This window comes from Amblyomma americanum, chromosome 8, assembly GCF_052857255.1.
Source record: "Amblyomma americanum isolate KBUSLIRL-KWMA chromosome 8, ASM5285725v1, whole genome shotgun sequence".
Taxonomy (NCBI): domain Eukaryota; kingdom Metazoa; phylum Arthropoda; class Arachnida; order Ixodida; family Ixodidae; genus Amblyomma; species Amblyomma americanum.
Window position 1 is genome coordinate 34,059,715 of NC_135504.1, and position 25,478 is coordinate 34,085,192.

The following is a 25,478-nucleotide window of genomic DNA, read 5'->3' on the forward strand; positions in this document are numbered from 1 at the left end:
GGCACTGAAATTGCGGTTAACCGCTGGCCAAGTGAGCCCCGAAAGGCTAAAAGATCAATTGGTGCATGCGTGTGTGCTGGTTGGGTAAAGCATCTAAACTGCAGAACGCAGAAGACTGGAAAACGCAACACAGGGGCAGCATAAAAAGTGAAACTACTGCACACAGCTAGTGATCAACCAAAGACAGCAATCTGAGACATTTGAATACCAGTCGAGGAAGGCACTCCCCGCCCACCTGGTCAAGTGGCGTATGTCGCCTGTGCAATTCAAAGCTCCGCCTTCCACACTACTGACGCATGCAGGCAGCGCACAGATCGCAGACACACATGTGTAACAGTAGCTTCTTACCTGCATCCATATAACTTTGTAGATTAATGAAGGTGAGGATGCCGACCTACTGTAATCATCTGCCACGAACTCTTCAATCACTCTCGTACGCAGCAAAGGACTCACCCAGCAGAACATGACAGCGGTTGAGAGCTTATAGAAAGCGGCTTGATAGAGTCTGTATTGAAGATGCAAACATAGCTCGTTGGTGTTTTTAAAGAAATAAGTGACACGCTTGTACGAGTGTGCTTTCCGGCCATACCAGGGCCTACTTACTACGGACTTCGGATACAACGAATGCAATCCGCGTGAATTTCAGGGTTGTTTTAAGTGCGCTCGAATGCAATACTCATTCAATTTTCTCCGGTACATTGCGACTCGCAAACGTATTTCAGTTCATTTTACATGAAACACAAATGTGCTTTCAGTAAATCTGATATTGGTCACAACTCCCAAAAATTCGCCACCTCCGCACGTTTGAGTAAAACCCAGCCAGAGGCACACGCAGTAGAGCCACATACTCTTTTCAACAGCAAAATAACATCCACAACTTGAATTTTTGTGTTGATGCACATGCAACGAGAAGAGATACTAAAGACACTGGAATTAGAAATATATATAAAGGAACTTTATTGCATAAAAAAAAGGCAATGGTCTTATGCTTTCAATGTGATATCATTGCACCAAAGAGCACCAACATGTATATGAGAGCAAAGAACAGCAGGTCATTAAAACCTGTGAACAGCAACTTAATTTCATGAAACTCAACGTACAACAGAAGTCATAGAAAGGCCACTTCCCATAATGTGTGTGTCGTGCTGTTAACATGTGTGATTTGTTTAACCACAGTTAAGGCACGTATTAAAGGCGAACGATGTGCATAAGATGTGAAGATAAGTGCATACCACATGGCATATTTCACATATAATATGCATCATGTGAAATTTAACTTTTAACACCTCCAAAATTAGATATTTTTTTTGACACCTCCAAAATTAGATAGTAATAGTCAGCCAAAAAGGTGATGCAATTCATACAGTTGACAAGCTTACAGCTACAAATCCCAACTGTGACTACTCTTGACTTCAGTGCACATGCCTAAGCACAACAAACTCGATGTATCATACAGATTGCAACAAACAGTGCTTGCTTAACACTGCACGGAAGAGGATGTTCATAGGTAGTTACTTTACATATACATGCATACGCTATAGAGAAATGTTGGCATTAGTTATATGCTTAATGAGTGGAAATAAAATGCTGAATACCCAACTTGACAATGTTAACATCAAAAACTGCAAGAATTTAATGCCTTTGTATTAAACACATAACTATTTAGCATGAAAAACTGTTTTGCCCCCTTTATAATCCCAAAATATAACACTTTCAACTTTAGCCAAGAAATGTACACTTATCTCAACTTCACGTGTAAAAACAAAATGAGACATGCGAGAGAACGTATAGAAACAATACTGATTAATAACCACATGGCTAAAACAGGAGACCATCATTTTATATGAACATGAATGGTCCGATAAGACACGGGACAAAACAAATGGAGACCCTTTCCTCTGGAGAAAGCTGAACATGAATTGCACACATGCAAAAATGCACTAAAATGAAAAAAAAATGAAGCAGTAAAAAAAAAGATAAAAACTAAATATGTAGCTTAAAAAGAATGAAGTCACAGGAGGTTTTCACCGTACTTAAAAACACATCAAGACAAAGAATGTGCCAAAACAAAAGCACCATACCACACAAGGACACCAAGTGAAAACAGTGGTGGCATACTAAGCAGTACACCTTACATTCAAATCTCCAGGAACAAAATGAAGATAAAAAGTTTTGGCAAGCAGGAAGGCACAAATACACACCGGCTCTGATTTTTAAAAAATGCCACAAATGGCAAGTGAAAGAAAACGCCCACGAAGAGCCAAGCTCACAGCAGTAGTCCACTCTTCTTTGTCTTGGCACAAAAGCAAGGACTGAATGAAAAACGAAACGTTCAGAAGGGGTCCCTTTCCTACATGCACTCGATAAGAGCTCAACAGGTACTCGTTCAGAGCTCAACAATTAAGTGCTCAAAAAGCAGCAGAACAACAAACAACAGAGCATAAAAAGGCAGACTCCTGGGCCTCGGAGCTCGCGTCTCATGACAACAGCCAACTCCGATAACCACCAGCACTCTACCTTCACAGGAGATTCAAGTGTCGGGACATCACCATTACCACAGGGGTTTCCCAATTTTCTTAGCCTGTAGTAACCCAAACAGCTTGCATATCGAACAGCCTGGGTGTCCGTTATGTGTTAGCGCGAGGACATTGAAGTCAACACTCACCAGTTACTGTGGGACTGACTGCCCTGCTCTCAAGCTTACAAGGATCCGGCACCTGAAAGTAGCAGGTCTTTCACCGAGCAACCCTGCTTCATATATTGCCTGGAAGCAGGGACCATACCATCGCTCACTACTGGACTTCATAAAAATCAGCTAGCCTTTTTCAATTACTTTAATCATTAGTGCATCCTTCAACACACCTTTGCCCATTGACACTCTGAGGCAATAAATCTCATTAAAAAAAAACCCTCAGCATCTTGGCTTCCTCCTTTCTTTCCCAAAATGCACGCAAAAAATGCACTAAGATGCATGGCCTCTCAAAAAAAGATGTCCAAATGCACTTTGCAATGACCGGCTATATAGTGAGAGAGTCTTCTCTGAGCAATTCCAGTATGATCACTCCCAAAAATATACACTCCCAAACAAAAAATAGGACAAAGAAAAGGCAAGAGCAGCGACATGCATGGATTCAGGTGCTTGGAAAGCCCAAAAGCAAGCAATCCAAGCAAGGAACCCTAGGGTTTTGCAGAACCCAGTATGAGAACCCCTGCATTAGAGTATTTCAACTCTGAATACTGTGCATGGATAGTTTCATCTCGTGCGATCACACATTCCCAAGCTATAGATAAGCTTTGATATCTCGCCAGCTCAGAAGCTCTAGTCCAAGGCAACGCAAACAGCTCTTGCCAAAATCCAACAAACGGGTCACAGCAACAATCTAGCGATGATGTCACTAGCTACCAAGACTTGACAGGACAGAATCAGGTGAAGCAAAAAAGGCACGCAGATATGGAAAAAGAAAGAAGAAACACACAGCACTCGGGAGCAAAGTTGACAGTCATATATTAAATTCTAATCAGTGCAATTGCAAAAGTGCCGAGTACCGTGCCAATACCTTAAAAGGGCCATAGAGAACGAACTGAAGTCAGCCTGCATAAACAGATTACCAAGTTGTAATGACGAAGAGGCTACTTTCACTGAAAACAAATCCTGTAAAAGCTATAAAGAAGTAAAAAAAGAAATAGATACAAATGTGACCAGCCATTTCTGCCAGCAAACCGCGACAACACGGAACTCTGAAGCTAAGGAAGCTAAGCTCCAGGGCTAATCACCTCCAAACGGCGAGTGCAGAGTCGTTTTTCTTATAATTGGTTTTGGGGGAAAGGAAAAGGCACAGTATCTGTCTCATATATCCATGGACACCTGAACCACGCCTAAGAGAAGGAATAAAGGAGGGAGTGAAAGAAGAAAGGAAGAAAGAGGTGCTGTAGTGGAGGACTCCTCGACCACCTGGGGATCTTTAACCTGCACTGACATCGCACAGCACATGGGCCCCTTAGCGTTTTTCCTCCATAAAAACACAGCCGCCGCGGTCGGGTTCGTTTTTATGGAGGAAAAGCGCTAAGGTGCCCGTGTTTTTCCTGAAAATCAATTTTCTCAGCAATAAATGTACCTTTTGCTACTAAATAAACATTATCATATCCACAAAGAAAGAACTATATTTTTGTAGAGAAAAAGTGAGAGGAATTGTCCTCAGTGTCCCTTTAACAATGTTGGGAGTTCAGCCATCAATTCCGTGCTCTTCAGCATCCCTAGGCTCTCTTGCAGTCTTGTCACCGACAAGACAATGTTCGTTCAAAATGCAAACCAGTCAGGTGGAAGGAGCTACTTTCTTTTCTTTTTAACCAATGTTTTCAAGGCTCTCAGTAGCAGAATGGGATCCAGGCGCCACCTTCGTCCTTGCGGAAGTAGTGCGGCCGATTGTCGGGAAACACCGTGACGCCTGGGAATGGGTGCTGCTGGATGTACTTGAGGGCAGCTCGCACTTGCATGACAAACATGGGCGACTCCACCTCTGGGGACGTGGAGAGGTGCTGTGCCAAAAGTAGTTGCACAAAGTCATTGCTCTGGTTCAAGGTCTGTGCCTAAAGACCGTCAACACCGCCAGCCAGTGAGGCCGTGGTACAAAAACTCAAGAAAAGAGGACTCTCTCTTGAGCCACCTGCCACTGTGCAAGGGTACGCAACAGCTGGAAATGCAAGTCATACCTGCAGGATGAAGTCGTCATTCTGCGACAGCCACAGGTCAACTCCTCTCATTGGCTCATAGTTGAAGGGACCAATGCGCATCATTCCTAGCGAGCAGTCATAGATGTCACACATCTGTAATGCCATCCATTTGAGTTAGCAACAAACGCATTTAATGGTCACAACATAGTTATATTAGGGCTTCAGTCTGAGCTAGTTTGTGAATAGACATCGTAAATGAAATACAACGGCGCAAGAAAATCAGGGACAGGAACACGCAAAGCACAAGACCTGTGTTTTGAGTGTTCCTTTCCCCGTTTTCTTGCGCCGTTGTATTCCGTTTACAATACTTACAGCAAGACACATCTTGTCACCACATTCACAAGGAAGCTCCAAACATTGTACTACCGGAGATAGTAGTGCGCAGAAACTGCAGCCACTTACTCAAACACATTGTTGCGTCACCAACGTCATCCAGTGCCTGCTCTGCCTCCCTTGGGCTTGGTGTGAGAAGCAGCCCACACAATAAACCGACAAGCTAGTCCGCTTCCTGGCATGTGCTGCCACTCTTATAAGGCGTCAACAGCCTGTATTTCTTTTTTTTTGGCTTTTACCACCAGCTCACTTCTGCAGGCTGCTGGAGCATTGCTTCACGAATTAAGCCAGACGATTGAAACGACATTCCGGGAACGAACTACCATCCCTGCTAGCAAGAAGCATAACCCTACAAGCGATACATTTTTGTTCGGGTGCTCGCACATCCTGGGCACTTATGTCCCCGATAGTGCCAGTCTTCACAGCACACTGAACAACGATGGCCAGCCTACATCTCAAAGGCACAGAAGCTTTACCTCTACTTTGAAAAATTTACACATTTTTGAGCAAGTTGATTGGCAACCAACAAAGCTCTGTTTCAATTCTAACAAAACTGCTACAAACTAGCTAGCAGGGTAGGTGTGCACTTTACAGTCCTTTCCACTCTACTACACAACTGTGCAAATTTATCTACTGCATGCCACACTGTAGCAAATGCTAAGAGCAGCAAGCCTGTTCTAGCAATATCCACTTACTTAAGCACTACAGACTTACCCTCTCTAGACAAGTGGCTAAACCTTAAACTGCAGGTAAGAAATAAACATCTACAATGTGAACCAATGCTGTTGCCAGAAGAGAGATCAGTTCTGCTGACTATTCATATTAACTGCTCTTGATGGCACATTTTTTTCTCCGAGGTAAGCAGCGGTCTATTATAACTTAGAACAATGTGCCAATGCCCGAGTAGCTCAACAGGGCAGTTAAATGCTGGCGCGAGCCAGTTTCACTTCAAGGAGGTCAATCAAAACAAGGGCCACCAACCCCAAGGCACTAGTTTCGTTACCAGCTCCGGAAAGAGTTGGAAAACTTTCAATTTACTTGCCTCATGGCAGCCAGTGAAATGTCGGGCTGAGCGAAGGGGAAGCTCAGGGCCTTTGTCAGGGAATGTGGCTGGGAAAATTTCTCCACTCTTGATGTTCACGCCTGAGAAACAATTTATTGTTCATTTGTTTTTTCTTCGTTCCCCCGTCAAACAAGAACACAATTTCCACAAGGTTCCCAAAGAGGCAATTCCCAAAAAGGGCAAAATACTGCATGTTTGTTTCTTCACATTTACTTAGCAATGACAAATGTGCGCCTCTGGGATCAGAACTAGAAGTGCAAGGCGGCCACTAACACAGACACAATATAAGCTACAAAAGACAAACTCAAAATACAATGTCTCATCTGTCACACCCCCTCAGCTATGCTTTACCCACGAGCACAAAATGTGCATATATATAAAGCACAACGTCACTCATCCTTGCCAGGTAAGGCTACACAGGAAATACTCACCAATGCCATAGATAGTTGGCCAATTAAGGTTCCCACGGAGGACATTGTTCAGCTCTGTAAAGTAAAGGGTTTGACACAAGAGCTGAATGAAGAGATTTGTGAGAAGAAAATGGTCATCAAGAAAAAAACCGAAGCTCAGAGCACAGTTTTAAAAACAGAATTTCAGCACCAGTACAGATCAGATGTAATAACAAACCCATACAAACTACCAAAAATAGAAACAGTCTCTGGGCAGTTATTGTAGTTTTTTTTTTGCAGAAAACAATATTCGGCATCAGTTTTTTTTTTTCTTTTTCAATGTATGAACAAGATTTTATTGTACAAATAGCTGCGTCTGCTAATTCCTGTTCTGGTACTGACGCCCAACAGCAGAGAGAATCAACGAATAAAGAACAGATAGGCCACCAAAACAATGCCACCGTCTTTCAGCAATGAGGCAACCAGTGTGAGACTCACCACACACACAAGCTGTGACCAGGTGAAGGTTCACCGGCTGCTTGTGCAGGGCATCTGCGAGAGAAAAGAAAAATGGTGCCTGTAAGCAGAATGACAACATGTGACTGCAGAAACAGTCCTACCAGCACGGAATGTACCATGCAGGACTTGAAACAACAATTTTAAAAAAAAACTGCCTTTTTGAAAACAATGTCATTTGTTAAATACATGATTATGCACAAGTTCCATTGTGCTTTTTGCAGTGTTTGCTGAAAATTTCAATGCTGCCCCGCACGACACCCTACCCCCCCCCCCTCCCATTGCTGCCTCTTTGCAACAGTATCCCTTAACTGCAGGTAGACCACCACTTAACATCAGACATGCACTATTTTCCATCACCAACCATTAAGCACATCTAACAACCATTCATCTGTTTCTTCAATCTGTAGCGATCAACCATACTAATAAGCAGATATTACTAATTTAAACAGAACTATCATTATCACTTCCAGCATTCAAAACTCTCGCCTTCCAAGCCGTGCTTCCAAGCTCCTCCCTACTCATTCACGTGTGCACGTTCTACAATACCGGCAGCACCACATAACCCCAGCTTAGGATACTAACCAGGGACATAAATTTTCCAAGACAACTGCTCATACATGCACTACTACATTTAATGCAACAATGGTGACAAGCAAGTCTACGCGCAGAGTCAACAAACTCACACAGCAACTGGTTGGCCAAACTCTCCGAGTAGGCTCTGCGGTCCAGGAAGCCTCCCACGAGGTACACCTCAAACCTGCACACAGGCAATGAGACCAAGCCTGAGCTGAGGTCTTGCAAACAGACCCTGGCACAAGGCAGAGAAGACTTGCATGCAAGGTGCTGCAATGCTACCAAGCACTTGTACACAAACAGCTGCTTCCTGGCTTTAAAGCAACACACAGCATGTCTTGTGTGCCATGCATTTTCAAACGGACGATGATCCATTAATCCAAAAAAAGCAGAAGCACTTTACCAAAGAAAAAACAAGCCACAGAATTTTTAATGACATTGCAGAGCTCCTCAAACACTTATGTGATTAGCCACTGAGGTGGCTCAGTGTTTATGGTGCTCGACTGCTGACCCGAAATACACGGGTCTGATCCCAACCATGGTGGTCACATTTCGATGGAGGCGAAATGCTAGAGGCCCGTGTACTGTGCGATGTCGGTGCACCCGGGTGGTCGAAATTTCCGAAGCCCTTCACTATGGTGTCCCTCGTAGCCAGAGTTGCATTGGGACGTAGAACCCTCATAAACCATAAACTAATGCAATTAGTTACCTTCACTCACTAAGATAGTGTCTTTTTCAAATGCCCAGCCCTCATCGCAACGCCACGAACGTGAAGAACAGATAAAAAAAAGAAAAAGCAGACTGGTAAACCACTCTGGCATTGTGGCTGGCAACCCTGTACCGGAGCACAGAAAAGAAAAAGCTAAAAGGGATCGAAAGAAGAGAGAGAAGCAAGGCAAAAAAACATGGACGCCAGAATCGTAAGACAATGGCACAACCCGTTGCTCAAGCACAACACCCCCAGGTAGTGAAGCAGTGCGAATTCGAACAAATTGCTCATGCGCTCAAGTCATCGAGATAAGCAGAGCTCTCCTCTAATTATAACATACAGACGGCGACAGACGTGCAGATAAAAGCCACATCCTCATGTTTGCTATGACAACACTTGCTGACAATTACCGCATCTACACGATTGTAAGTCGACCGCCTTGAAATCACATTTCCGAAAAATAAAAAAAAACTTCCGGGTTGTTTAAGCTTGGCCTTGAATAGTTGAACATGATAGCATTATCCAGCTGCCGTCGTTTATCGCCAGCCGCTATCGGATGACGCGCGTGGGCGTGCCCGTTCCAAAACGAAAATGTATTAGTCACTGGCCTACTCGTCCACACTTGCGCCATCATCCTCACTAGCGCTGCTGTCGTGATCACTGCTGCGGTCCCACAGCACGTCGTTCTAACGTCGTCGTCCAGCGAAATCCCGCACTTCGCAAACAGCCACATCACAACATCGCGTGGAACAGCTGTTCGTTTCTTCGGTGTAAAAATGACAGCCATCTTGAATGTAGCCATGAACAAGCGCCGAGCGCTTGCCGGACCTGCAGCACAAATTATGACTGACAAAGCACATTAAAAACTTGTGAAACGCGGTCGGCAGTAGTCTAATGCGTCAGAGCATGAATGGCGTCGGCTCTTCCGTTGGCTACTGACACTCCCCGGCACCGATGCCGTTCCGAGTGGGAGTGCCGCCTCGATTGGAACAGCGGCCCTTCCATCAACTATCAACACTCCCTTGAGCGCCAAGCGTGCATTTGAAAGTAAAAAAGAAAACTTTTTGGACTCTTGAGCTTCTTTTAGAACGCGATTGCGTTATCGGGCCACCGCCGCTTATCAGCAACCGCAGTCGGCAGCCACGTGTGCGGAGCGTGGGGCGTTAGTTTGCTGTTTATTGATAGCTGCCATCGGCTGCCGCCCGCGCGCGCGGGAAGAGGATGCCAGTTCTGCGCGTTGACATAGCAGCTCCAAGCCAACACCAAGAGCGATGCCAAGCAGCAAAAATGCAGCCACGCTGTAGCATGCCTGATATCTCATTTGTCTCGCCTTTACTTATAGTGCAATGTTTTCGTTTCGATTGTAAGTCGACCCCCCCCCCCCCCACTTCGGATTTTCAAATTTAAAAAATAGGTCGACTTATGATTGTGCAAATACGGCAGTTAGCCAGTACCTTCCAAAGGTTTTGATTTTTCTTTCCACATACAACCAAGTTCTGCCACACAACACAACTGGTCAAGAGGCTAAAAGCAGTTGTGGTCTTTAGTGAGGCATTGAAATGCAACAACCGCGGAAAATGTTTTCTTTGCCAAGTAGGAAACTGCATGCTGTTTCGAATTTTTCCATCAGCACAAAATGTCACAGTGTGCCATGGAGGGCATGCAAAGAATGTCGGCAAACAGCACAAGTGAAATCTCGTAAAACAAGTAGACTCAACAACCGACTGATGCTTGTTGCACATCTAAGCATAGCAACAGAGCGGCACAACTACCGACGTCACAGCTGTCACAGACATTGCAAGCATACCTGGTAAGACCACTGAAATCAATTACGTTGAGCTAATTGGCAACACTAATTCATACTTGACATAAAGCACGCAGAAAACGACAAAGACGAGAAAAGACGCAGACAAGCGCTATCTTCCAACTGTTATTCGAAAGATTGGTCGAAATATCTAGGAGTATAAAAGGGAGAAAAAAAAGCAGAAAAACCAAGAAAAGTTGGCTTACAACACAAAGTCAAAGTCAAGTTGTCACGCGGCTAGGCAAAGAGCTACGAGAGCAAAGAGCATCTGATGACGTGCTTATTCAGTCACTGCCCGTCCTATATGCAATGCCTCTAGTATCTCTCTGCGTGTGGTGGCTGCCAATAACTATACATCTCAAAACTATACATCCCTCAAAATCAGAAGCACAGTGGCTACTGCCCACAAAAACATAGTCATGACAGTGAATCACAAGTTTCACGCATTTTTACTACACTGTTGGCATGCTCTCTCAGTCTTTCATTTACACATTGTCTGCTTTGGTCACGCTGGCAGGTGCGTAGCATAGCAGCACACCATGTAGAGAAGGAAGCAGTGTATCACACAAGCTAAAGAGTTTAGTAAGCTCAAAACATCGATTTACAGAAAGAGAGGAATGTGTATCAAGTTTCCTACTGGCAGTAAAGCAACTAAGACATTTAACCTACTGAACGTTAAATCAGCCACTAAACACAAACTGGTGTAAGAATACCCAGTACCTTAACACTCATGATGCACATGCACATATCAGTCATTACTGCCGAGGAAACCCTTCCACACTTCAAAACTGCGGGTGCATTTCTAGCGATTAAAAGGCCAAAGACAAGGCACAAAGTGTTGCTGTAACACTCGAGAGAAAGCGTGGCACGAACCTTCCCTCTGGAATGGGCAGCGACAGCTCCTGCACCCGGCGCACTATGGAGGCCACGCCTTGCTCCAGGCCAGAACCATCAAAGTGTGCTAGAGACACGGCCCCGGAACCTGAAATGCAACATCTTCTGTCATGCCAATACCCTCATTTTTGGCCAGCTTAGCTTCAATTTGGTCTTCAAGCAGCTTTTACAACAATAGACCACACAAAGAGAACAAATATATGAAAATAAAAAGCAGACTCCGTGTTTTCTGGCACAGTTTGCTCCCTACAGACAATCATGCATTACTGCCAAGAGGTTTCAAGATCCCATCCTTTAAAGGTGCACTAAAGAGGAATCTGAACTTGTTTTTTTACCGTGGGAACTCTATCTACAAGCTCCAGGCATTCTTAGAAACTTCGAATTATTGCACTGTGCAGCCGACTGCCCTAATTAAATCGGATTAAACGTCCTGGCTCCCGCCTTTTTTTTTAACTCAATGCGGTAGGTAGGAGGAGTCAACAAACGCGTCAGCCACTTTCGCGGCGGCATGCCGCTCTGCTATCGGCGGAGTGATACGTAAATCAGAGTCCACGTGTATTTTTATTTCCGTGGGCCTAATTTGAGACTATATTGTCTGTGACTGAAATTGTTTATTCAAAGAAACCTAAGAAACAAAATAAAAGCGAAAGCGAAGTCGCCATTGGACTGGCTGAAAGGCACTCCACGCATTGGTTGACTCCGCCTACCTGATGCGTTGAGCTGAGAAATAAGAGCGGGAGCCGAGACGTTTAATCCGATTTAATTAGGGCAATCAGCCGCACACAACAATATTTGAAGTTTATAAGAATGCCCGGAACGTGTAGATAGAGTTCCCGCGGTAAAAAGATGAGTTCAGATTCCTGTTTAGTGCACCTTTAAGCGGTCATCAAGGTCCTCGATACAAGGCATGTGTTGCATAAAAAGATCTAACACATTAGATATAATTCAACCAGAAGGCACTAGGAACAACAGCTGAACAGTTTTTACTCTAATCTTTAGACTACTGAGAGCGAAGACAAACCTGAGAATGTCCAACCAATGCTTCTCATACAACATTTCCAAGCACCTGAAGCAACTGCATCCAGCAGTTCCACCCCTGTGAGCTAAGACATCAGAAGGAAACTCAAATTTCTTTACGGCATCCATCATCGTACCTGTATGTCGAACAATGGCCATGATGCAAGTAGTGGCTTCATCAGTTCCGAGGACACTGACATTTTCTGCAATGCAAGAAGCCCAATGAAAAGACCATGACTGAGATCATAGAAAACCAAACAGTAGCAAACGACTTGAGGTTTACGACAGAGTGAGTATGTATGCAAGAGCTGTGAACAAAACACACACATGAATGCCACCAAGAGCGATGTTGGCTGGCTCTGCCCAGCTGCAAGTGGTCCATTTATTATCTTAAAAGCTTCAAAATAAAAATGTCCATGAAATCGGTCAGCCGTTTCCTCTATGATTCACAACTTGTTTTACATCAACCAACGAGGACATTCTTCCAGTGCTGGTAATAATGCTTAGAGCCATGTCCTGCCATATGAAATCCTGGCCACTTTTTGATCCCTCAGAGGTCAACTGGCGACACTGACTTCTCAAAGCGGTAACACAAAAAGAAACTTGCATCCTTTCGCACTGCAATGTGACCCCCCCTGTGTAGCAAGCAGCTGCACTCATTCCATTCTGCCTAAATATTACCACCCAGTAATGAAGACAGTTCTGAGCCCTTAGCACACAAATTAAGACTAAGTAAATGAGGTTAGCCAAATTTGCAATACACAAAAAGCAAACAAAAAAACCAAAAATCACTCCGCCTAAGTCAACAACAAATTGTATCTACTCAAGGACAATAAAATAAAGGTCCGCATGCCCCATTTGCGCCATATTTTGAAAATTAGGCATTACATAAACATCGAGATCAAACTGAAGCAGACCTGGACAGACACCACTGCCCTCTAATGACAGAGGGGGGCCACTTTCGCTGAAAATGGAGCTTTTATAATAGAAGGGCAAAATATGAGATACAGGTACCACTGCCCCACATCATTTCTACAAACTTACAAACTAAATGTAGAGATGTCAACATTTTTTTTTTTACTGCTGTTGCTGCAGATCCCCGGGCCTAAGCACACCACCCGCCACTTCCAGCCGGTGCACACGAGGTCATGTAGAGCCGAACAATCGGTTTTTATCAAGAACAAAAGTTGGATGGAGTTTTCATCGCCGTCCCTTTTAAGTTCTAAGCAGCTCAGTTTGGAACCTGAGAGAAAACAAAACGAGACTCACTGTCCTGTGCCACAGTCACGGCAAACTCGCGCTGGTGAACGTACAACAGTCCGAGGGGCCCAATAACCTTGGGGACCTGGGAAATGAGGGCTGCTGCTATCTCCTGCAGGAAGGGAAACAAAAAAAAAGCAAGAAAGAATCCAATGAGGCTGTCATAAATGCTACTGGTAAGTAATAAGACTGACCTCCAAATTTTACTCACTGCTACAATCAGAAAGAACAGCAAAACCTCATCGATATATACTCCCCGCCCATACAAAATCACGGTTCATCTGCTCAAAATCGCGGGCATTAAAAATGCCCATAGAGTTACACTATTTTTCTCCCGGTTATTATGTTCCCAGATAACACGATTTCCTGGCTACTATGTGTAACATTTCGACAAATTCTAGTCGTATACTAATGTGGTCAGCGACAAACCACACATGTACAAACACACAAGTGGGAAGAACATGAGGGCATGCGACATGAGCTGGAATGCAGTGGCAGTCACCCACCGCAGTGGCTCCTCTGCAGTGCCTAGGTGCAACGAAAGCGAAGTGCCAAAAATCGACAACAGTGCACTAACACACGAGAAGGTCGCTCAAGCAGCGACTCGACATGAACAGAAACGCAGCGGCATTCGCAGTGCCTAGGCGCAAGGAGGCGAAGCATCTCGGAACTACAACAATACATTTACTATATATGAGTGCTAAGCAGAAGGAAGCGAAGCATCTTGGAACTACAACAATGCACTTATATACGAGTGGGCCACGCCTAGGGAACGCAGCATTTGAAAAGCAAAGGTGCTGCAACAGTCAGTTGCCACGGTGACTTCCCCGCAGTGCTTAGGTGCAAGGGGGGCGAAGCATCCGAAAATGGCAAAGGGATTTCGGCTATTTTCGCCACCACCGTAGAGGAATTGGGTGTGCTGAGAAGTTCCTGCCATACTTAAGGAAACAAAAATCTGCAATGAACTCTGTGAGCACTAGAAAGGGAGCTGTTCAGACCTTGTGCCAAGAAATGCTAATCAACATTTTTATGAAGTGAAATTATCAATAAATGCCTTTTTACCTCATTAAACAGTTATACTTTTGAAAACTGGGCAGTTTGGATGATTCGTTTTCCAGTATAAAACATTTATTTTCGCATCTTCAAAAGAAGTATCAATGAGCTTTTACTGTATTCACAGTCTAGGCCTTCTGTTTAATTTCTTGTTCGTATTGCTCACAAGCATTTTGCCTTGGATGCACATGCCTGGTAAATTTAATTTCGCTCAAGTGCGAGAGATTCCTCCACAATGGAGTCTCTGGTAGCCCGTGTGCAGTTTTGGGACATTACACTCCACATACCATTCCATGCAATTTCTCGTTTTACTTCCAAACTAAAATGTACTAGAAAGGCCCGTTACAAAAACAAGACTTTCTTAAACAGCATTTACGTTTTCACACAAACATGAACCATCAGAACTGTTTCGGCAAAAATTACGAATGATTCAACTAGGTGTTCCCACATTCGCGTAGCCATCACAAATCACGGCGACCACAGCGCCTGCGCGTGAAAGCTGCTGACCAAACTAGGGCTGGATGATCTGCCTCTGCAGGCAGCCTGACAGTTCAGCATCTGCTGTACAGACTCAGGGCGGGTTAAATGCACACAATCACACTTCAAATGTCCTATCGTAGGTCCCAAGCACCAGTCCACCCAATGCTGGTTTGCGTAAAAAGCTTCTACTCGCAAGCGTACATCACGAGCATAAATGGTGGCTAACCCCAAAGGACCTCCTTCTTGTCTGTGTCCGATGAAAAGCATAACAGGAACTTCAAGTTCAATGGGTGGCATTAACAGCAAAGGAGGCACTTCTAGAGGAGTAGGCAGCGGCTCAAAAACAAGCGGCAAGGCAGTGATGGCAAGGCCTCTGATAAACGAATAAGCTACAACAGAAGGCATCAGAAAGCGCCACAAGTTTGTTAACCGCTAATATCTTGGGCTTTTAACCACAAACCGCAAAGAAACTAGCTGCAGGACCATTACAAGTAAGCAGCAGTGTCATAAAACTTCTTTCCGTCTAGAAGTCAACTACATAACAAACTTAGTGGGATGCTGGGATGCATCTTGTTGCTCTGATTATGCTACTTTCCCACACAAGAAGTCACATGAGGAGCATCCTGCAGGCACTCACCTTAAAATGGGGATAGGTCTCGAACAGTGTTCGCGTGTCGGGAGGAAGTTGGTCTACCACAGCCCCGTTTATCACAAGAGGCATCCTGGACATGCGGGAAAGCAAGAGAACAGTTACAGTTGTATTGCATAGAGTCCTTGACTTCCCTTCCAAGCTTCACCCATCAATCCATGTATCAGACAGCAGTAACAGGCCATCAGTGAATTATAAAAGTGGAAAAGGGAGCGGGGCCAGCACTACGAAGAAAACACACGGTTGACAAGACCACACACAACCTCCTTTTCTACAACCCTACCTTCTTCACCTTCCCGAGAATCGGACATGAATTTGTCCCTGTACAGGGATGGATCCCACTCCCAAGGCGCACGTCAAACAGCTATTTCTACCCGAGGAATAGGAGACAATAAAAATGTACACTAAAAGTGGCTTTCCTCGGCACCTATATGCCTTACACAAAATGTTCTTCAAATCCTCCTGCCTTCCTCACAACCTTTGCAAGAATGGGACAGAAATGTGCACGGCAGACATTGTTATGTCCTACCTGCGTGTCTGAGTAACAGCAGACAAAATGTGCACTGCAAGTGGCTTTCCTTGGCACCCAAAAACATTATTCAAAACGTTCACCCACTCCTCCAGCTTGCAGGGCTCATTGACATACATGCAAGCTTCACCTTTTCTGCCTCTCTCTCTCTCTCCACAAAATATTAACATATCAAGCACACATGCTCGTGCAGGCAAGCATTCAATCAAGGTAGCCATCACGTGCAAGCAGACAAGGACATCCTGCTTGCTCCACCATCTCTGTTTACTTTTACAGTACTGCAATATTTCCATTCTCTTGGTCTACAAAACTTAGCTCTGAAACATGATTGTGCTATTTCGCCCCGAAATGAGACAAGGAAAATGGGACTACTTTCAACTGGGACACAGTGTTCTACCTGAGAGTCCACAACCACCACCTTTCTACACCTTTGGTATAAGCATTTCACTTTCCTTTGTCTTATAGGACTATTGACACCTGATTTTAGTTGCATTTTTTCTTTTCTGTAATGATGCATGAATGATCCCATGGCATTCGCCTACGACCACTAAATTTGATTTTCTTCTCTCATACTGCTCCGGCTTCAAAATGAATGATGGCTGCGATGTGTAAGGTGTGTTTAGGTCATGCGAGGCACGAAACACACTGCACTATAACTGTTGATACATCATTTGTTGTAATTCCAGCTCTTGAAGCAGGCTACCTTAATGCAACGAGTTAAAACAATGTGTCAGCGACTACACAGTTTTTTTTTATGCCTCACATGACCTAAATGCACCTTACACATCACAGCCATCGTCCGGTTGTTGAAACCGAAACAACATCAAGAAATTCAACTATAAATTATTTTGCGGCCGTAGGAGAATACGCCACGGTGATCCATGTATACCAACGTATCATGTGAAAGAAGAAAACACACAAACAACAGTTTGGCATCTGGGTACGCTGTCCGTAACATAGCAGAAGACGCATATACTGCCAAGAAAATTTCAATTAAAAATCCACACTCCCAAAGTGATTTAAACTTGACATCTACACTGAAAACGACTCCGTGACCACCGTTACGATGTGAACAATGGTGTAATCCAGCCTCTGGGACCCGTGGCGAGAAACTATGTCAAGACACCACCGTTTACATGCATACTGAATGGTGATACACCTGTATTTCATTTTCTGGCATTAAAAAGCTTCACCTTAAGTTAAACTAACGTCTTTGTCATTAGAATGCAGCAACCTATTGGTAAAAGCTAATTTTGATTTATCCTCAGTGTCCCTTTAACAAAATAATAAAAACAACCAATGCGGATTACTGAAATGAGGTTACGTGCCGAGGTTGAGGTTCTTTGCTGTTAGAATGCAGTAACCTATTAGTACAAGCTAATTTCGATTTATCCTCAGTGTCCCTTTACGAAAGAAATAAAAATCAACCATTGAGGATTACTGAATTGAGGTAACGTGCCGAGGTTGAGGTGGTAGCTGATTACAGCGGAACTTGTCTTTCTTCAACCGGTTGAGTAACACCTACATACCTGCAGCGGTGCAGTAAGTTCAAAAGTACTGAAGTTACAATGGGCTCACAATAAAAATGTTGCCACCACACGTTGCACGCAAGTTATCTGTTAGCACTTAATTACTCCTCTGGCTCATCGCTTAACTCCTTACAGCATTTGCCCAATCGTAAGTACTGCAGTTCTACCAACATTACACGTTCAGTATAGTAGGCTAGCTTCAAGCAAACTTAGGCAAACCTTGGAAAGCTTTCGTTCCAAGTGTTGTGCAGGTCCCAGCTAAAAACCTTCACCCTGCTTAGGAACAATGGCAGGGCCACTGACGCGATCAAGCGACGTCGGCTGCAAGCTACGCCGGATTCTCAAACCAGTCCCGCTAAATAAGTACCATACAATGCGGCGGCGCTCGCCGCGTAATGTCACACAACCTGGCTCATCATACAAGCCCAGCAGCGACCCAATTCGGCAACCCAGCCAACTCTACCACCGAGCCCGCACAAAAGAACAACACATTCAGAAGGAATAACAAGACGGTGCTGACAAATGAAAAAAAAAGAAACAATGCAGCAACGTTTATTATCCGCAGGGTCAACAGTGCATCGATGGAACCAGGCCGCGGCGGGATCAGCTGTACTACGAGGAAGTAGACGCGTCGATGGTCGTACAACGCTACTTCGCCGCAGAACACGTTGCACGACTGAAAAATGTTACGCAACTTGGCGTTTCCTAAACTTTGGCGAGCCTTTAGCTGCTATTTCATGCAGGTATGCCCTAAAATCTAAAGAAACGCCAGGTGCGGTGCAACCGGCACGCAGAACTGCACGAAAAATACCGGCCCGAGGCTCAAATCAATAAAACGTAGTTTCTGCACATTTTAACAAGCTTCTATGCCCATGTGCACGCTTGTGACAAGAATTCCTAAACACCTCCTAGGAAACTGTCAACCTCACCGTAGCGCATCGCGCGACATAATGCTGCCACTAGTTAGTAAGTGGGACCCAGGGGGATGAAACAAGAAAAACTATGAAAATAATGATTGTTTTTTTACATCTCTAGTCTTCGGTGCGCTTTTCGAAAAGCACTAGGTACAGTGAAGCCACTGTCACGGCGCGCTTACTGATAATTAAGCGCCTTAATTAGGCCTAGGCTCGACGGTGCGCGGCTGGTTGTACGGGTCTTTGTTTTGACCGACGGTTACGAAGGGGAGACCGACACGACAGTGCTCAATCTCAACACGATGCACGGAGTGCGACTTAGCTCTGAAGTAAACCTTAGAAGCAGATGAACGATCGAAACAATGTTCAAACTTTGCCCATGATCGCAACATCGCGTGCGGCGATTAGAGGCACGAAAATGAGCTGGTAATTGGGATGCTCGATCCCAGTGACGTGTAGGGCATGGCAAATTGACAGGGCTAACAGAACCGAAAAAAAGGACGATTAGGTGAGCATTACAGAAGCCAGGTTAAAGCAACGATCCCCGACTGACAGGAACCCGCGTACCCGCATCTGAGCACGACAGAGTGGTCACGCCTCCACAGGCGTACCGTTCTCATCTAGTGTCAAGCGTCGCTCACGATACTGAGCTTGGGGACGCTCTCGCTTAGTTCGTACTCGCTGAAAAAGAAGAAACGTGACGTTTAAAGCGGACTACTCACCTGTCGGTTGTATTATGTAGTCTTCATCACGTGAAATATGCGTACTCTTGCGGACCTTGATCGATGTAAACAAATTCCCACCGAAGTTCGCAACCAGCAAAATTGACACACGCTGTCGATCCCCGCTTCCGGTTTCCTCCCCGCTCAACCTGTTGTGTTCCCTTTCCCTCGCATGCGTTCCCTCTTTCGAAGCATGTGATGAGCGCCAATACGTGCATCGAAATTTTGCCCGAATAATGCTCATGCTTTTTAAAACATAACAGAAGTGAAACAAAAGTTTGAATGGTTAAATTACTGAGGTGAATTTTAATTTTTGTAAAATGTAGCTCACAAGTAAACTTTGTTGAAGACCCTAATACTAATATGCCACAGGCATGGAAGAGAGGTATTAGGACACAACCGGAACAAGTAAGAAGCACTTCTCTCTGCCCAACTTCCGGCGGGTCCTTTTCCAGCGCGACTGCTTCCCAAGTGGCATCTGCTAAGTATGTGGTCCGACTGTTTTCCAACTTTTCTTCATTTTCTAGGCCCTGATTTCTCACAGCATAACCTTTGCAAGCTTATATAATGCCTCCGGCATCAGTCATTAGTGCGTGTGCAAAGTATTACACGCTAAAACTTTTATCATGCTTGTTGGCACATGTGCCGGCCGACACGCCAGTTTGCCGACGTCGCTGACGCCGTGATCAAATTCGTGTTGCAGTAAAATAAAAAGCGGCTTGATCCGTCGTACTGAAGCTCAGATCTGTTACTACTAGCCTCGATAGCATTTTAACGATAGTGATCCGTTTGCAAAACGGGCGAAGTTCAGCCGCAAAAACTTTCCGGCCCGAGCCCACGTGGTGAAAGACGGTGTCTAAGCCTAACAGCTCCCATTTGCATGCTCGTCGCAGGTAACCGCCGTTGCTTCTACGGTTCCTATCACGATGTCGGGAGGTACCAGCGTTTTGGCACTCAAGGAGGATGACGTCAGGCGCATGCTGACGGCTAAGACCCATCTGGGCACCAGCAACTTGGACTTCCAGATGAAGGAGTACTGCTTCAAGCGTCGGCCTGATGGTACTGAATGCCTTCACTGGTTCTACGAAACGACGCGATCGAACGGAACAAAGTTCAAAGCGTCGCTTAGCTTGCGTGTGCAGACGGAAACTATCGTTCAGCGTTACCGCGCGAGAACCGGGTGAGCGAAAAGGTGGTACCGCATTACTGTGATGAGTGCTGTGGTACCGTCTAACACACATTTAGGGGCATTGATGGAAACTCCAGATATATGTTAGTAAAATTTGATACCGGATGGCGCTCCCGACGTGTGTGCGGCAGCAGACCACGCCTTCATTTGCTTAAGAAAGGTGCGAAAGCTAATACTTTTTCCCGCCACACCGATGTGTGTGGCGCGCTCACTGGAGGTTCGGCCAGGAATCGGGAGGCATACATAGAGGAAATATCCGCAAAGCGTCAAAAAATGAACAGAAGCAAAAAGATTCTAATTCTGTTGGTTCGTTTTCGTCGCCTTTTTGGCATTGAAATTGTGGTAGCGATAAAAGTTTCCGTAATATGCGGGCGCGTAATACTTCACTTTCTGTTATATTCAACAAAACAGCCCTTCTTAGATGTCACCGACGTGTGCTTGTGGAAACGCCCATTTTTCATTTATTGCTTAAAAGAGTTCTGTTTAATGATGGAGTAGCCTCACTGTCATCATAAAGTGGTTATCCACCTGTATAACACAATTTCGATTTGATTTGACCTCATGTCACTTTAATGAGTGCTTGGCACAGATTCATGTGGCCAAACTGTCAAACTTCGACTCTGCAGTACGTGTGTCGTCTGCTACACTGACCATTTCTGTTGCTCACAGTTCCATCTGCACCGTGTTGCTTCTCCACGCTAACGGATGGCAGTGACAAGTTACTTGCGAACTGTGAAAAAGCGACAAACCTTGGAATGTTAATTCGTGGTATGGCATGTGCGGTTCACCATACGATGAATTGAGTACAAAAGCGGTGCTAGAAATGGGCACGTGTCGAGCACATAACCACGGCACTGAGGCTTCCTTTTTGTATGCGTGCAGACTCGGAGTTTTGTCAGTTTACTGTGCAATCAAGCCACCATCTTGATGCACTTGAAGGCAGCATACGTGTTCAAGCACTGTAAACTTTAATTTGCTCATTTACAGGGAGGGGGCTTTGTGCATGCTTACAGGTGGCCTGCACGTTATGTAACTAGCACCACAATGGTGTCCCATAGGCAGCAGCTTCCACGTTGAGAGTTCGAACAAGGTCAAAGCAAGGCATGTATTTTACAATGGGGTCACTTGGCACATGACCGTGTTGCAGGCATCCACCTGATCAACCTCAAGAAGACATGGGAGAAGCTGTTGCTTGCCGCGCGAGCCATCGTGGCCATCGAGAACCCCGCCGAGGTGTGCGCCATCTCGTCGCGCCCTTACGGCCAGCGGGCAGTTCTCAAGTTTGCCAGCTTCACGGGTGCCACACCCATTGCCGGCCGCTTCACACCCGGAACCTTCACGAACCAGGTAAGGCGAAAGGCGCTACTGCACCTAGTCATTGAAGTGCCAAGGCGCAAATTGGTTGCTAGTTTGAGGCTTCGAGTTGGCTTGTCAGAGCATACCTGCCAACTTGCCTGTATGGTACTGGGTAGTCTTTGGCCTTAGTTCTGGAGTATTAACCATTTATAATCTTGGTATTAAAATTCTAAATTGCTGTTACGCATAAAGAAACTCTGCAGACAGTAGAGCATGCTATGCTGAAAATGCAATGGGAGGCATAACAGTTTTTAAGGGCCCTTGACACTCCTTAAATTCGGCTGCTGTCCTTTCATTTAAAATTTTGGGTCAGTCTGGCCTCACCCTTAAAAGCAAATTTCCAGTGACGAGTTAAAAACTGACCTACCGTTTTCATGGAAATACTTTCTCTGGGAGGTGAATTTGACATGCCCTATGAACGCATGTAAGGGCACACCCTGTTTTTAAATCAGTGTAAGGGCCACACGCAAACTTTCCATGACCCGCGCGAAGTGCACATGTCGTGACCTCCGCAATCAGCTCTGGCTGCGAGTAACGTTGCGCTTGACAGTGCAGGCCACGCACGCGCACAGGTGCTCTCAGATGGCGCCCGAGGCCGTGGATCATCAACTTTTTCCTCCGCCGCAAGCTCCCGCTATCTGTATCCGCATTAGTATCACCAGTTTCATCTTTTTGTGGCTGTTAAAGGCACGGGAGTCGTGGGATAACAGTTTTAAAACTGCGAAGAGATGAGAGGCATTAATCCAGTGGTGTTCTGGCTGTGCTGTCGTTACAACGGCACATTTGCTGCATGACCACATTTCAAGCCCTCTTCTCCGCACAATTGTGGTATTGCAGATCCAGGCGGCGTTCCGTGAGCCGCGCCTGCTTGTGGTGTGCGATCCACGGGCAGACCACCAGCCCGTGACGGAGGCCTCCTACGTGAACCTGCCCGTGATCGCTTTCTGCAACACGGACGCCACCCTGCGCTACGTTGACATCGCCATCCCCTGCAACAACAAGAGCCAGCACTCCATTGGCCTGATGTGGTGGATGCTGACGCGGGAGGTGCTGCGCATGCGTGGCTCCATCCTGCGCGACATCCCCTGGGAGATTATGGTCGACCTGTTCTTCTACCGCGATCCTGAGGAGGCAAGTGTGACGATGCCCCGAGTGGCACACTGCATCAGTTGTGCCTTGGCGCTGCGTGATATTTTGGGCCGGCTCGGTGTCTTTTTCAACTCTTGATTATTTTAGGTTGTGGTATTTCTTATTGGGAGCTTTCATCAAGCCACAGTGTCCGCCATTTTTGCATTTGTGGAGCATGACAAAAGGCCATGCGCATCTGATCATCTTATTCCAATTTGCTGCTGCCTGCATCTCTGAAGCTCTGCCTTGTGTACCGAAATTGCGCCCATCATGTCACAGTGCAGCACCTGGTGACTTTGCTTCCTGGCGCTGTTTGGCTAGATGTTGGCCCTGTGTCGTCATAAGTCGCTGCTCTGTTTTGTGGAAAGCCGACCTGACAGATGAGCATTCTCACGGTGGCTTAGTGTGGCTGGCAGGCTTCACAAAATTTTATTCCTTTGTAGTGAAACTAATAGAATATCGCATCATGCTGCTCAATGTTTATAACGGCATGCAGTACAGCTTTCTGATAACTGTTTTGCCTGTTTGTGAGATAGAATGCAACATGAACAGAGCTAGACTTTAGCAGGTGACTGAAATGATGATGATGGTGTTTGGGGGGGGGGGGGGGTCTTTTCTTGCTGCTGACTCCTTTGTGAAATAAGTCAGAGGCATAAATGTGCTGTGCACTGAAATTCAGGCAGTGAAAGCTTTTCACAATTTACCAAGCTTGCTGGCAGATGTCTAGCTAGTTCGTTCAGTTTGTTTCCTCTCTAGACGCATAATTGCAACGACTTAGTGACAACATGCATCTTCTTATGCTTTGCTCGGCATGTTATATGCTTGACTAACGTGTGCTGCTGTTGTTGCAGACTGAGAAGGAGGAGCAGGCCCAGCAGGTGGCTCCTGAACGAGCCGTGAAGGAGGTCGCAGAATACACAACGGAGCAGTGGGGTGGAGGCGACGTGGCCACAGCAACTGCCGAGGTCACCGATGTGAGTGTTGCTCTTTCTTGCTCTCTGTAGCTAGGATTCAGTGTGGACAGTGCGGTGCAATGCTGTCTGTCCGCGGGCATGGCATGTACAACTTGCACTGAATGTAGATACAGTAAAACCCCATTAGTTCGGATTTAACCGAGTGTTGAGGCATTCGGGAGAATAAAACTAACAGATAGTTGCTGGCCATGGGGAATGTGTGTGGCAGTAAGTACCATGTTTACTCGCGTAACGAACTTTCTTCCCTGCCCCCCTCCAGAAAAGTTGACTTCATTGCAGCTGAGCCCACATATAACGGCCCCACTTAAGACGAACTTTCGCTTATAACGAACGAGACCTGCGCGACCGTCAAAATATACATTGTTTCAGTGGCACAAAATCACACATATAACAAATGCCATTAAGGGGGGATGAGGGTCTTGAAAACTTTTTTTTTATTTCTTAACATATCTTCCTGAAAATTGGCATGCAGATATATCTTCGAATGCTAATCCCAAATATATATTCAGATTTTATATATCTCATCTAGAAATGAAGATATGGCAAAATAATTTATGCCACTTAGGTCTTTTCTTACGGGCCATTATGGTGGTTTCTTAATTAAAAAAACTAGTTTTAAAGTAATGCTGTCATTCTTAAGGGCCCATTGCACATCCTAAAGCTAAAGAAATTTTTAAAAAGTCATCACATAGGTCATGAATGAATAACAAAGTAGGAAAGAAAAAAACAATGTGGGAGTAATTAGCTTAGATCTGACCTAATTGCTAGTCTATTGGGTTTAATGAAAATTGGAAAGCTTTAGGATGTAGCTGAGGTGTTGCTGAAAAAAATGATACCTACTTCAATAAAATCAGTCGATGCAAACATTATGAAAAGTTCCGTAAGGCAAAGGCATTTGATCGAAAAAGCAAAGCTGAGAAAATTGCATTCAAAGTTTTGCTTACTCTGCCATTTTTGTTTACTGATCATATGGAAAAATTTAATGCTTTAGCATGCCGCCCAGTCATTGCTGAACACAATAACACCAAATTTACAGAAATCTGTTCATGTAAAGATTATGAAAACCTCTGTATTGCATTGGCACTTGACAAAAAAAAAGCTCCGAAAATCACTTGCTATTTTCTTTGAATCTGCCACACATTCACAAAAGTCCTGGGCAGTAGTCATGGGTGCTGTCAGGCTTGTGCTTCTTGGCCATCCTCTTCTTCACCTTTTCAGCATTGGTGTGACCCTTATCAGACCTGCACAGCCTCTGTTTATCTTTTTCAAGGCTCCTACCAATGAGGCAGCTCCCAGGCCTGTAACCAAGCTGTGCTGCAACAGCTCTGCTGGTTGTTGCCATTCCTTGGTTGAAGCGAGAAACTGCTTCTTGCGAGGTTAAAAACAGGACAGTGAGGAGTGTCTAATGCGAATGTTCAAATGTTCAAGCTTCAGCTTAGAGCGCACAACGTCTTGGCGCTCTGCCAAGTTCGCCCAGCGCGCCTCCCCCCCCCCCCCCCCCCCCCTTCCCCCCCCCTCGGAGCTCTCCTCAAAATATATATATATTAAAAAAAAAACAAATGACGTTATCAGCGGCGGCAGCGGCTTGGCGCGCTGCCAAGGTCCGCGCTGCGCGTGCTTGTCGAAGCGTTGAGCACGCGAGCTCGGTTCAGCCAGTTCAGCC

At 45.3% G+C, this 25,478-nt stretch overlaps 2 protein-coding genes across 2 annotated transcripts; one reads left to right on the plus strand and one right to left on the minus strand.

Moving 5' to 3' along the window:
- Positions 1-940: 940 nt before the first annotated feature.
- LOC144101285 (protein N-terminal asparagine amidohydrolase-like) lies at positions 941-19,308 on the minus strand. Its single transcript, XM_077634382.1, has 11 exons — positions 19,169-19,308; positions 15,463-15,547; positions 13,302-13,404; positions 12,170-12,235; positions 10,995-11,103; positions 7,719-7,792; positions 7,015-7,068; positions 6,559-6,612; positions 6,107-6,207; positions 4,711-4,824; positions 941-4,536 (listed from the first exon to the last, which is right to left on the minus strand). Exons 2-11 carry the CDS (start codon positions 15,544-15,546, stop codon positions 4,366-4,368), a joined length of 930 nt encoding a protein of 309 aa, XP_077490508.1. The 5' UTR covers position 15,547; positions 19,169-19,308; the 3' UTR covers positions 941-4,365.
- A 193-nt stretch (positions 19,309-19,501) lies between these two features.
- Positions 19,502-23,860, plus strand: LOC144101286 (small ribosomal subunit protein uS2-like). The gene is made up of 5 exons (XM_077634383.1): positions 19,502-19,653; positions 20,062-20,227; positions 21,505-21,704; positions 22,551-22,844; positions 23,693-23,860. The coding sequence occupies exons 2-5, from the start codon at positions 20,095-20,097 to the stop codon at positions 23,843-23,845; spliced, it is 780 nt and encodes a 259-aa protein (XP_077490509.1). The 5' UTR covers positions 19,502-19,653; positions 20,062-20,094; the 3' UTR covers positions 23,846-23,860.
- The last annotated feature ends 1,618 nt before the right edge of the window (positions 23,861-25,478 follow it).

Excerpts from the sequence above, each read along its gene's own strand:
- LOC144101286 (XM_077634383.1), top strand. The coding sequence starts at position 20,095 with ATGTCGGGAGGTACCAGCGTTTTGGCACTCAAGGAGGATGACGTCAGG. Across the intron at positions 20,228-21,504 it reads CTTCAAGCGTCGGCCTGATG|GCATCCACCTGATCAACCTC; the intron begins GTACTGAATGCC and ends ACCGTGTTGCAG. Across the intron at positions 21,705-22,550 it reads CCGGAACCTTCACGAACCAG|ATCCAGGCGGCGTTCCGTGA; the intron begins GTAAGGCGAAAG and ends GTGGTATTGCAG.
- LOC144101285 (XM_077634382.1), bottom strand. The coding sequence starts at position 15,546 with ATGCCTCTTGTGATAAACGGGGCTGTGGTAGACCAACTTCCTCCCGAC. Across the intron at positions 7,793-10,994 it reads CTGCCCATTCCAGAGGGAAG|GTTTGAGGTGTACCTCGTGG; the intron begins GTTCGTGCCACG and ends GCCTGTGTGCAG. Across the intron at positions 6,613-7,014 it reads GGTCACAGCTTGTGTGTGTG|AGCTGAACAATGTCCTCCGT; the intron begins GTGAGTCTCACA and ends TTTACTTTACAG.